A 13420-nucleotide genomic window follows, 5' to 3' on the forward strand; every position below is an offset into this window, starting at 1 on the left:
TGGACACACTGGGGCAGAACGGCTGGACACACTGGGGCAGAACGGCTGGACACACTGGGGCAGAAGACTGGGGCAGAACGCTGGACACACTGGGGCAGAACGCTGGACACACTGGGGCAGAACGGCTGGACACACTGGGGCAGAACGGCTGGACAAACTGGGGCAGAACGGCTGGACACACTGGGGCAGAACGGCTGGACACACTGGGGCAGAACGGCTGGACACACTGGGGCAGAACGGCTGGACACACTGGGGCAGAACGGCTGGACACACTGGGGCAGAACGGCTGGACACACTGGGGCAGAACGGCTGGACACACTGGGGCAGAACGGCTGGACACACTGGGGCAGAACGGCTGGACACACTGGGGCAGAACGGCTGGACACACTGGGGCAGAATGGCTGGACACACTGGGGCAGAACGGCTGGACACACTGGGGCAGAAGACTGGGGCAGAACGGCTGGACACACTAGGGCAGAATGGCTGGACACACTGGGGCAGAACGGCTGGACACACTGGGGCAGAACGGCTGGACACACTGGGGCAGAACGGCAGGACACACTGGGACAGAATGCTGGACACACTGGGGCCGAACGGCTGGACACACTGGGGCAGAACCGCTGGACACACTGGGGCAGAACGGCTGGACACACTGGGGCAGAACGCTGGACACACTGGGGCAGAAGACTGGTGCAGAACGCTGGACACACTGGGGGAGAACACTGGACACACTGGGGCAGAACGGCTGGACACACTGGGGCAGAACGGCTGGACACACTGGGGCAGAACGGCTGGACACACTGGGGCAGAACGGCTGGACACACTGGGGCAGAATGGCTGGACACACTGGGGCAGAAGACTGGGGCAGAACACTGGACACACTGGGGCAGAAGACTGGGGCAGAACGCTGGACACACTGGGGCAGAAGACTGGGGCAGAACGCTGGACACACTGGGGCAGAACACTGGGGCAGAACAGCTGGACACACTGGGGCAGAACGCTGGACACACTGGGGCAGAACGGCTGGACACACTGGGGCAGAACGGCTGGACACACTGGGGCAGAACGGCTGGACACACTGGGGCAGAACGGCTGGACACACTGGGGCAGAACGACTGGACACACTGGGGCAGAACGCTGGACACACTGGGGCAGAACGCTGGACACACGGGGGCATGACTGGACACATGGGGGCATGACTGGAGACACTGGGGGCATGACTGGAGACACTGGGGTCATGATTGGAGATGGGGCAGAATGGTGATACGGGCATGATTGGAGACACTGGAGGCAGGATTGGAGACGGATGGGGCAGGATGCATACGATGGAGACAGATGGGGCAGGATATGGAGATCATATGGGGCAGGATGGATACTCATTAGGGCAGGATGGGAGAACATATGGCTGACGCCAGGAATGAGACACACGGGGGCTAGGATGGCGAATATTATTACCATAGGGGCTAATTAAGGGATATTATTACTGCAGTGATGTATTTATTTTATTTTTTCAGTACACTGTTTTAAATGGAGGGGCGGTCCTATTACTGTGTAGAGTGATACTATGTCGCCTTCTTCATGTGGTGTAATGTAGAAGTTGGGAAAATTAAGTAATGTGTTCTGTAAGTGGAACTCGAGATAACTGTGTTATTTCCTGCAGAGACGAGTCCTGGCTGGATGAAGTGATGGCGGTCTGTGCGGGATGAAAGATGAAGGACTTCACCTAGAGACGTCACTGGTGAGTCAGTGTGTTACCTATACACTGACACTATGCACTGTATACTATATACAGAGGTCCTGTGTATAATGTCACCGTGATCACTGGATTACCTATACACTATATACAGAGCTCCTGTGTATAATGTCACTGGTGATCACTGTATTACCTGTACACAGACACTGCATACTAAGTACAGATCTCCTGTGTATAATGGCACTTATGGTGATAGTATTGTTTTTTTTTTATTATTGATCAGTATTGTAGTATTCAGTCACTATGTGGTGGTAATATGTGGTCTGGTCATGATGTTGTGGTATTTGTTCCTTGTATTTGATATTATTCGATCACTGTGGTGGTAATATGTCATCTGGTCATGGTGTGGCGGTATTTGTGCCTTGTAGATAGTACTGTAGGTCACTGTGGTGATAATATGGTGTCTGGTCATGGTGCTGTGGTATTTGCTCCTTGTATGTGGTATTATAGGTCATTTTAAAAATTGAAAAATAAATAAAAATATACCTAAATTGTATTGCATATTTTAACAAATATTTAATAGGTTACAGTAGAGTAGGGCCCGGCCAAAAGTGTCTACCTTGTCATTTTGGTGGCTTAAAAAATCTTTTGGCCAAAACAAAAGCTGCCGGCTATATGTGTGATCTGGTGATGGGAACTGTCAATGTGTGATAGGTGAGAAGTGGAGATTTTCCAAGAGAGAGCTGTGGGACTGTGGACAGTTTGAGGGGTGGGCCGTGGAGGCGGGGCTGGGGTGGAGTCTGAGCGGAGTCTCAAGGGGGCCCCGGAAATTTTGCCAGTATGGGGCCCCGAAATTTCCAGTGGCAGCCCTGGCTGTGGATACTAATTGGGATTGTTACGCACAATTGCTTATTTTCAGGAGAGGTCTGTCTAGTGTTATTAAGGATGAACTAGCTCATTCTGAGTCACCACAAGAACTAGAAACATTTATTCAACATTGTGTATGCTTTGATATTCGCCTTACCGAGCATAGACAGGAGAAAATGGCGGTATTTCATCGCATCTCTAACTATTCCCTTTCTCCCAAGGAATCTGCAGGTACGGCCACTCAGGAGACTGAGGTGGTGCATATGCAAATTGACTCAGTGCAGAGGCATGAGAGTAGTGAACGCCGAGAGCACCGCCTCTGGGAGAGTCTATGCTTCTATTGCGGTCAATCTGACCTCTTCCTGATCAGCTGTCCCAAGTGGCCTAACAAGGTGTTAGCAGCGGTAGGGGAATATGATTACTGTGATGCTGAGTCAGATGTCTCTGAATTTAGTCTACCAGTGAATGCTGTTTTCCATGCACTCTCAATGACTACTTCTTCCACTGAGCAGAAGGAGAGGAGTTCTCACTGTTCACTCCCTATAAAGGTTTTATGCTCTGGACAGTGGATCTCTAGTGCAGCCATGATCGACTCTGGTGCAGGGGGTAATTTCATGAACATTGCTTTTGCCAAGGAACACAGTATAGATATTCTGCATAGGGTTTCCCCAATTGCCATGGAGACAGTGGATGGGTCACCATTAATCTCTGGGCCTGTCGATCAGGAGACAATACCTCTTACCATTGTATTGGAGGCAGATCATCAAGAGCAGCTCTCCTTATTAATCTCTTCTCCTCATTTTCCTGTGATTCTAGGCATTCCCTGGCTGCGTTCACAGAATCCAACGATCAACTGGGAGACCAGAGAGATTACATTTCCAACAAGGAGTGATTCAACATTAACAGAAACTGTACCAAAGTCCCTTGATTCGGAACCTCCGGAACCGGTATTCACTTTACCTTCTGTGTATAAGGAATTCTCCGATATCTGTGATAAGAAGAAGGCAGATCAGCTTCCACCACATAGGTCTTATGATTGTCCTATTGAACTGCTTCCAGGGGCAGCCATTCCTTTCAGCAATGTATATCCATTAGCGGCTCCTGAACTCCAAGCTTTGAAGGAGTATATCGATGAGAATTTGGTCAAGGGTTTTATACGTCCTTCTTCCTCACCAGCAGGGGTGCCTATTTTTTGTGAACAAGAAGGATGGGACTCTGAGACCTTGCATCGACTATCGGGAACTCAACAAGGTGACTATCCAGAATAGATATCCCTTGCCTTTGATTCCAGTATTGGAATGCCAAGGTATTTTCTAAATTGGATCTTCGCGGGGCATATAATCTGGTACGTATCCGTCCTGGTGATGAATGGAAGATGGCTTGAGAGAAGTCTGTGCTTCAGTTAAAGCCAGCTTGAAGGCTCGAAACGCTTTCTTCCCATGGGATAGTCCTGTTTTTTGCGCCCGATGGCACCCCTTTCAGCAGCTCCAACAGTAGGTTTGCAATGCGAGTGAAGTTCTTCACGAATCGCCGATAGTACCCGGCAAGCCCCAAGAAGGCCAATCTTGTACTGCTGCAATTTTCTCACGGGATGATCTCACTCCGTCAGCAGAGACAACATGTCCCAGATACTCAATCTGGGTGCGAAACAAATTACACTTCTGAAGCTTCACATTCAAACCATGTTTCTGAAGAGGACTCAAGACTTGTTCCAGCCTCTGTAGATGTTCCTCGAACGTGGTGACGTACACGATGATATCGTCCAGATAGATGAGAGTGTGTCAGGACTCTGAACATTTTTTATTACCTTTTTGTGCATTACTGCCCTTTTCCAAGATGGCGTCTTTGGTCTCATGTGCACTGTGTCTTCCTGCTATAAAACTCCACCCCAGGCTTCAGTCTGTGCTAGAGTATTCTGCCTTGCATCCAGCTCCTGACCTCTGGTGACTCCCTGGCTATATACCTGCTCCTGTGTACCTGTGGGGTTATCCTGCTACTCTGCTCTGAGTTCCTGCTGCATACACCAGTTCCAGTAATCCTCCTTCATCTGCTGCTCGTGTTTACTTCCATCTGCATTTGCTGGACATGTAAGCTGTTGCTGCTCTGCAAGAACCTGAGACTATTACCAAGACACCTCACTGGTTGAGCTAAGATATTATTTGAACTGCCTTATAAGCATATCTATCTGTGTTTTGGACTAAGCAAGGACTTATTCGTGTCAAGTATCCTCAAGAATAATTGTGCTTCATAGACTTTCTGCGTGATTGCATTTTCCTCTGAAGTTTCCTATAGACTGCTGAGCTGCATTTGATATTTGCACCAAGTGTTGTGGACTTGAGTTTCTCTCTGCACCTGTTTGAATCACCGTGTGATAATATAGACTTTACCACTTATAAAACTCTGTCCTGTAGTTGTCTTGTTCTACGCAAAGAGTCTCCTGAGTTATCCCCTATAATTATTAAAAAGTGGCCTCAAAGTTCAAGTTACCTAAGCACCTCTCCATGTGTCGTTGGAAAGTGCCAGGAGCTTTTGCATGCCGAACGGCATCCGGTTGAATTCGAACAGGCCCATGGGCAGTATAAAGGCCGTCTTTGCTCAGTCGTTCTAGGACATAGGTACCTGCCAATAGCCACTGGTTAAATCCAACAGCGAGCAGTATTTTGTGCTTCCCAGTGCAGACAATGATTCTTGAATTCATGGTAATGGTAATGGATATGAATCTGACACAGTACAGGCATTTAACTTGTGATAGTCCGCACAGAAACGTAGAGTTCCATCCTTCTTCTGTACGAGCACGATGGGAGTAGCCCACGGGCTTTGACTTTCTCGAATAACACCATTCTGGAGCATCTGTGTAAGCATTCACTTCTTGGTACATTTGCGGTGGGATTTATCGGTATGGTTCTCTTATGGGAGAGGCATTTCCAGTTGGAATCTCATGGGTGATTGCTGTAGTGCAGCTGAAATCATCCTCATGGCATGCAAATACACCTGAGAAGTGTTCATTTTGTGTCCAAGAGCTGTCCTTTCTGGATTTCATCCTTTCTACCAAGGGGTTTAGTATGGATCCTGGAAAGGTACAGGCCATTGTTCATTGGGTGCAACCCAGAGACCTCAAGGGCGTTCAGCGTTCTTTGGGTTTTGCCAATTGCTATCCCAAATTTATTAAGGGGTTTTCTCAGGTGGTCAAGCCTCTCATTGATCTCACTCTTAAGGGGGCTGATCTTAAAAACTGGTGGTCTCCGGCAGTTGTAGCCTTTTCTACATTGAAAAAATGTTTTATGTCTGCTCTTGTGTTGCTCCAGCCTGATCCATCTGAGCCATTCATTGTAGAGGTGTATGCATCGGAGGTAGGAATAGGGGCGGTGCTGTCTCAGGGACCCGTCACTTTGACTAACTTAAGACTTTTTCTACAAGAAATTTTCTCCTACTGAGAGAAATTATGATGTCGGGAACCAGCAGTTATTAGTCATAAAATTGGCTTTTGAAGAATGGAGGCATTTTTTAGAGGGGGCCGTTCTTCGGATCATGGTGATTACGGACCACAAGAACCTGTCTTACATTGAGTCTGCCAAACATTTGACCTAGACAGTTGAGGTGGTTGCTTTTTTCACGTTTTCATTTTTCTATCACCTTTCGGCCTGGTTCCAAGAATGTCAAGGCTGATGCCTCCTCCAAAATCTCCTTCCTCCATTCTTCATCATGGGGTGGTCGTGGCTGCAGTGTCTTCCGAATTGAAACTAGAAATCCGTGAGGCTCAGTCTCTTGCTCCTCCGCCATTGCCCAATAACAAGCTATTCATCCCAGTTCAGTATCGGTTGAGGGTTCTCCAGGAGTTCCACGAATCTGCTTTCAGTGGACACCCGGGAGCCACAGCCACCTGGAGAGCTATTGCTAGGCAGTTTTGGTGGTCCTCCATGTCTTCTGATATCACCCTGTTTGTGTCTCCTTGTGATACTTGTGCCCATGCTAACATCTCCCATAACTCGCCGGCCGGGAAATTTGTGCCATTGCCAATTCCAGATAGACCTTGGACTCATTTGTCCATGGATTCACTGGCACTTCTCCATTTTTCTGTAACTACGGTTTTCACCCTCATTTTGGTGAATTTTTCAGGCTGGATTCGGGGTGTCCAGGGGCTGATTCGGCAGTTCAACGGTTGGGGGAGGTTTGGAGGGAGGTCCAGAAGAACATTGAGGTGGCTCAGGGCAAACAGAAACATTTTGCTGATAAGCAACGATCTGTAGGACCTAAATTTCTGGTAGGAGATAAAGTGTGGTTGTCTACCAAGAATACACGTCTGAAACTTCCTTCCGTTAAGCTGGGTCCCAAGTTTATTGGTCCTTACGACATCATCGAGGTTGTCAATCCAGTTGTGTTTTGTTTACATTTACCTCCGTCGCTTCGTATCCCCAATGTGTTCAATAAGTCCCTACTTAAGTCATTTGTACCTTCCTCTGCTGGGTCTCCTCCCCTTTGCCTCCTGTCTCCACTCTGCTGCCATCTAGTGGAGTTTGCATTTACCTGTACACATACAATGGGTACGGAAATAATTCAGACCCCTTTAAATTTTTCACTTTGTTTCATTGCAGCCATTTGGTAAATTCAAAAACAATCATTTTTTCTCATTAATGCACACTCTGCACCTCATCTTGACTGAAAAAAACTGAAATATAGACATTTTTGCAAATTTAATAAAAAAGAAAAACTGAAATATCACATGGTCATAAGTATTCAGACCCTTTGCTCAGACACTCATATTTAAGTCACATGCTGTCCATTTCCTTGTGATCATGCTTGAGATGGTTCTACTCCTTCATTGGAGTCCAGCTGTGTTTAATTAAACTGATAGGACTTGATTTGGAAAGGCACACACCTGTCTATATAAGAGCTCACAGCTCACAGTGCATGTCAGACCAAATGAGAATCATGAGGTGAAAGGAACTGGCCTAGGCACAGATATGGCCAAGGTTACAACAGAATTTCTGCAGTACTTCCAACAGGACAATGACCCTAAGCACGCAGCTAAAATAGCAAAGGCGTGGCTTCAGAACAACTCTGTGTCTATTCTTGACTGGCCCAGACAGAGCCCTGACCTAAACACAATTGAGCATCTCTGGAGAGACCTGAAAATGGCTGTCTACCAACGTTCACCATCCAACTTGATGGAACTGGAGAGGATCTGCAAGAAAGAATGGCAGAGGATCCCCAAATCCACATGTAAAAAACTTGTTGCACCATTCCCAAGAAGACTCATGGCTGTACTAGCTCAAAAGGGAGCTTCTACTCAATACTGAGCAAAGGGTCCGAATACTTATGACTATATGATTTCAGTTTTTCTTTTTTAATAAATTTGCAAAACTTTCAACATTTCTGTTTGTTTTTCAGTCAAGATGGGGTGCAGAGTGTACATTAATGAGAAAAAAAATGAACTTGTTTAAATTTACCAAATGGCTGCAATGAAACAAAGAGTGAAAAATTTACAGGAGTCTGAATACTTTCCGTACCCACTTCATGGTAGATGCTGACTTGTGTACGGGGACAAGAATTTTCTTATGGCAGTCCTGACAGCCCTTTATGAAGAAAATTACCCTAAGGTCCCATTCATATTTCTGGTTTTCCAATGTGTATTCTACCTCTGGTTTTTACAGACAGATCATGTACCTATTATTTTCTACGGACTGTTCACATGTCTGAGTTTTTTTGCTAACAGAGTGTGGACAAAACAAAACAGGGAGACGTGTACATTTTTATCTTACTCACAGATCAATTTCAACAATATAAATCTATGGGTCAGTAAAACACTCCAACAGAACGTGGATGGCATCATAGTTGCATCCTTGTGCTATTCCTTTTTTCACCGACTGCTTTGAAAAGCTTAAGCATCAGATTTTTTTTTGCGATATAGAAAATCAGATGAAACACTGGTGGTAAAACCTGACTCTGACCAAGTGTTGGACTGGGGTGTAAAGGGCCCAATAGTAACATTGATTCTTTGTCTGTAAATAGTGCATTAAGGATACTGTGCCAGGCACTGCTCATGGTGTGGGCTGGATGGCCTTACTCTGACTAAAAAAGACACATATAGTCTAAATGATGAAAAAAATACATTTTAGCCATAGTTTATAGTTTCAATCAATGTTCTATAATTTCATTTTATGTAATAGAGGGCAACTGTATAACATCATTATAAGAAGAAAATACATTAAGCATATATTATAATTCTTATTAGTAAAATAAAAAATAAACACAGAGAAAAAGCATATTGTTTGTTTACAGTAAAATATAGACATTTTATATAGAATTTACTATACTTTGACTTAAATTATCATTTTATAGTTCTTTGGTGCATTCTGTACAAATAAACAATTACATACATCTTTAGACAAAGTTACAGAAAGTGAAGTACGGCATGTGTAAACATTCTTCGGAGGGGATATGATATCCAGAGTAATACCATTTTTAGGGTCAAAAGACTATACAGTGTGCTGAGAGAAAGCAGAATGTTTGTACAGTTTACATATGCTTATTAAGGCAATACTTATATTGTGCTCCATTAATGTATAGCTAGTGTTATGAATGGTAACAGATGTGACAGACTAATACTGTAAAACATTCATTTGGTCTCATCAGGTCACACTTAGGCTGTGTTCACTCTGCATTTTTGCAGCATTTTTTGCTGCATTTTTTTAAATGCAAATTAAAAGCTGCTTTTTACAGTACCAGCAAATACTATGAGATTTCAGGATTCTCATGCACACGCTTGTATTTTTTTTCACGGCTGAATTGGAAAATTGCAGCTTTTTTTTTTTTTTTAAATCTGCAGCATGTCAATTCTTTCAGCCTTTTGCGGCCTTCGCTTACTCGTGGGTGTGTTGTTTTTGTTGCGGTTTTGTTGAATACTGTAGAAAAATTACACCTATAATCCGCACCAAAAAACGCAGCAAAAACATATCAAAAAGCAGCTTCTTTACAGCCAAGGGAGCAGCAAAATGCAAGGTGTGACCATAGCCTTAGACTCAAGCGACCAACTAACACATTCTGGTCGTCATTTATCGAAACTAGTGCAAAGTAATGGCTCATGCTCACAACCAAGTTATGGCTTTGTATAGCATCCAAGCACTGTTCTCTGTATGCAATGCATGTTGTAAATGACAAAATTAACAAATGTGATTAGGTCCATTGACCTCACTTTACTATATTAGATTTTCTTTCCAAGCCTCCAAGTTGTACAGAGTAGTTTTCTGTAGACTATACCATCACTCCGAGATAACTTTTGTCATTTTTGGGCATAAAAGTATTTACCTTGATATGCCATCAAATTCTTATGTTCTTTATTGGATATGGAGTCTGAGATAGTGACGTGCTCCATTGGATGTCACATTACAAAGGTATTCTCCCCTACAGACAATTTCACGTACATGAGGTCTAAAATAGTAGTGCTACCCTGCTACCCATAACAATCAGATACTGTCATTGTGCAAGTTAGAAAACAATATGTAACATCGTTTTGACTGCCACGGGCAATATTACTGTTTTTTTTTCTTTCTACATACATACTTCTATATATATAAATATATTCCACTACTTCATACAAATTATAACTGTGCAAAGCTTTGGTGGGTAGGTGACGTCTCTTCACAACTTGTATAAAGAGGCAATTGTGCTCATTCTCTTCTTTTTTGCATTTTTTTTAGAGAGAAACTAATGATCTGAATTGCTGTGTCAGGCAAAATATAGCAGCAGTGAGTGCAGTGCAGTGGCGGGACAGCAGTTTGCAGTGCAAATCACTATTTTCACTCTCGGAAGCCTTTTTGGCTGCTTGGACAAATTGATGGTAGGTACATATGAGATCACGTAAATTAGTTTGGAGATCCATTTGCTTTTTATTGCATCCTACACAACTAGAGAATTGGAGACACGCATCTGTCATTTGCATCAAGCCAAAAAATGTTTCTTCTACAGCCTGATAAATCTCCTCGGACAACTGGTCTGAATTCAAGACCTTCTGTGATGAAGACATCATTTGACGGGACACGTTACAAAGACATGACTTTTGTTCTGAAAACATGGCAGCACATTTGTCTTTAGGGTGTATTTTAAGTTTGTCTTTGTAGTCCTCAAATATCTTTTGGAGGTCCAATACACTGTCCTGCAATTTGCCAAAACTAGTTGGAGATTCCTCTATTCTTCTCCTTAGGAAATCAAGAGCTTCAAAATGCTCCAAGCAGGATATATTGTCTCTGTTAATGTCTCTAGGGTTATGGTTATTTTCCACAAACAATGAGCTCACAGAAGAAGGTGGTGTTGTTCTAGGTAATGGAGAAGCACTTCTAGTAAAGTCAACAATTTCATCTTCCGTGTCGTAGTTTCTAGGTTGAAAACATGATGTGTAAGATAATTGACAGCTACAATTTCCTTCTTTGGATATTTTGGGACTTTCTTGAACTGAGTCATAATTCTGACATTCATTTTCTATGACTGATGCATCAGAAGACACAAAAGCTTTGTTTGTGGCATCATCTAACCTTGGTGTGCTTTTATTTGTTTCTAACAGGTTTCTCTCTTTGTATGGTAAATGCCCGCCACAACGATTTGAATTCGGTGTAACAACACCAGAATCTTTTTTCTCTTTTCTTTCATCACATCCTAATTTGAGAGTGTCCATTGTGTCTGAGGAACTCAGGTATGATTCTGGAAATTGTTTCTTACCACTAGACATTATTATACTAGAAGAATCTTCGGATGTGAACTGGTGTTGTTCTTGACTTGTTAAAAGATGCGTTTCCTCTTCACTGGGTGACACATTGGGAGATATAGAGGTACCATCTTTAAATGAATTTTTAGGGAAATTTGTAAACAGATCAGCAAGTCCCTTAAAGTCTAAAAGCAAATCTGCTGCTCCAGAGAAACCAAACAGTTTACGTTTTTTACAATTTTTTTGTGAATTTTCCTTCATTTTTGATTCTGTTTCACATGAACCAACTCTTTCACTGTTGTGAATCGATGAGTTTGTGCCTTCCAGCTGAGCCATCCGTTCAGTAGAAGGAGCAGAGCCGATACCTTCTTTTATAATCTCATTTTTATCATTATTTTGCAACATGTTTGTGGACGACTTCATTACATTTTCCTCATAGCTGTCTCGGTCTGTTGCCTCATTTATGCAATTTATTTTGTTTTCTTCATGGTTATCAGTTGATTCCAGGCAAAAAACAGTGACCTTGTTTGTGCTCTCCGAGAATATTTCTAGTGATATTTCTGATGGACTGACTCGCCCATCGTGTTCTTTTGTATTCCACTCTGTAGGGGTATAAGAAGAATGAATTATCTCTGTGGTGCCAGAGTCACTTCTAAAACGAATAGCAGATATGGAAGACAATACTGAATCGGTCACTGATTTTGTCTCCATCGTTTCAGGTTCCATCTCCATTAAACTAGGAGAATGTGTTTTGTTTTTTGATTTAATTGCAGATTTGTGTTGTACAAGCGATTTGTTTTCTAGAAGAGCTGGTTCACCTTCAATGTCTTTTAAGGAAGAAACGGTACATGAATGTGATTCTACCGGTAGGTGAGTCTCTTTCTCAAAACAACATACATGATCCACAGTCTCCAAAGAGTCTGAGGTTGTTAAAGGAAATGTGACCTGAGTGGTGTAGTCTGTCTGCAGAAAAGATCTTCTTTTCCGTGTAATTTTTGTTGGTTTTCTAGTATACTTTGTCATTTTACTTTTTTCAGTCGAAGTTTCATCTAATTCAGTGCGTGACCCATGCAGCACGCGTCTTTCTGCATAAGAAAATCTGTTCTCTAGTTTTGAACCTAAAAAAAAAGACAGAAAATTCACAAAGTTGAGTAACATATTAATCATTACCAGGATCGTGCAAATAAAAAAAAATATTAATGAAAGGTTATGTAAATAATAATGGTTGATGGTGTCTGTGGGGATGTGTACTACCAGGACTTTCCATTTTTTTACACAATATTCCATCAACCCTTTTCATACACCCCCAGTACATGTATGATGCATATCAGGTGCATATATATGGAGCAGGCTCAAGCACCTATTGCCTCTCCGCCTGCAACGCAACCACAGGGTCCAATGGGTTGCTATGGAAGCTAAAGGCCTACTAAAGATAGAAAATGAAAACAAAAAAAGTGACCATTTTGAAAAATTAAAAACAAAACGTAAAAGTTTGAATCACTCTCTAAAAAATAAACATATTTGGTATTGCCATGTCTACAAAAGTCCAATCTATCAAAATATAAAACTAATAAACCCCTATGGTAAATGGCGCCAAGCAAAATAAATAAAATATCAAATCACCAACATTTTGCACATCCCCTCAAAAATGCATTGAGAAGTGATCAAAACATAATTTCCACCACAACATGATACTAATGAAAATGACAGCAACCCCTCACACAGTTCCTTGAATGGAAAAGTTAAAAAGTTACAGGTCTCAGAAACTTGTGGCACAAATTAAACTTTTTTTGCAAAGTTTGGTAATATTTTTTAACCAGAAAATATAAAAAACATAAGTAATCACAGTAATCAGACTCACCTGAAGGATATTGTTTAGTCATTTTTTACTGCACACTCAATGCATTAAAAAATGCAACCTCCAAAAACAATAAAGGAAATAGTGAGGTTTATTTTTTCCAAAATTTTACTGCACTTCGATTTTTTTTTCCAGAAAAAGGATAAATTGGCAGGGGTTAAAATAAATCAGGAATTGCTAGGTGTTTTAGTGTTTAGCTAAACATTTAGGTCCTGTTTCAGCAAAGCTTTTATGCCAGAATTCTGGCGTAAAAAGCTTTGAAAAGTCTAAACATTCTTGAACAGCCAGGCGTTGTGCAAAAATT

General features: G+C 42.6%; 1 protein-coding gene across 2 annotated transcripts in view; it reads right to left on the reverse strand.

The window, feature by feature from the left end:
* Positions 1 to 8710: 8710 nt before the first annotated feature.
* Positions 8711 to 13420, reverse strand: part of FRMPD1 (FERM and PDZ domain containing 1) — a 290187-nt gene continuing 285477 nt past the window's right edge. For both annotated transcript variants that reach the window (XM_077251419.1, XM_077251428.1), the window contains exon 16: positions 8711 to 12376. In XM_077251419.1, coding sequence (XP_077107534.1) covers positions 10254 to 12376 — 2123 coding nt within the window. In that variant the 3' untranslated portion in view covers positions 8711 to 10253. The remainder of the gene's footprint in view (positions 12377 to 13420) is intronic.

The sequence above is a fragment of the Ranitomeya variabilis genome, chromosome 1 (genome assembly GCF_051348905.1).
Source record: "Ranitomeya variabilis isolate aRanVar5 chromosome 1, aRanVar5.hap1, whole genome shotgun sequence".
In the NCBI taxonomy this organism is placed as follows: Eukaryota; Metazoa; Chordata; class Amphibia; order Anura; family Dendrobatidae; genus Ranitomeya; species Ranitomeya variabilis.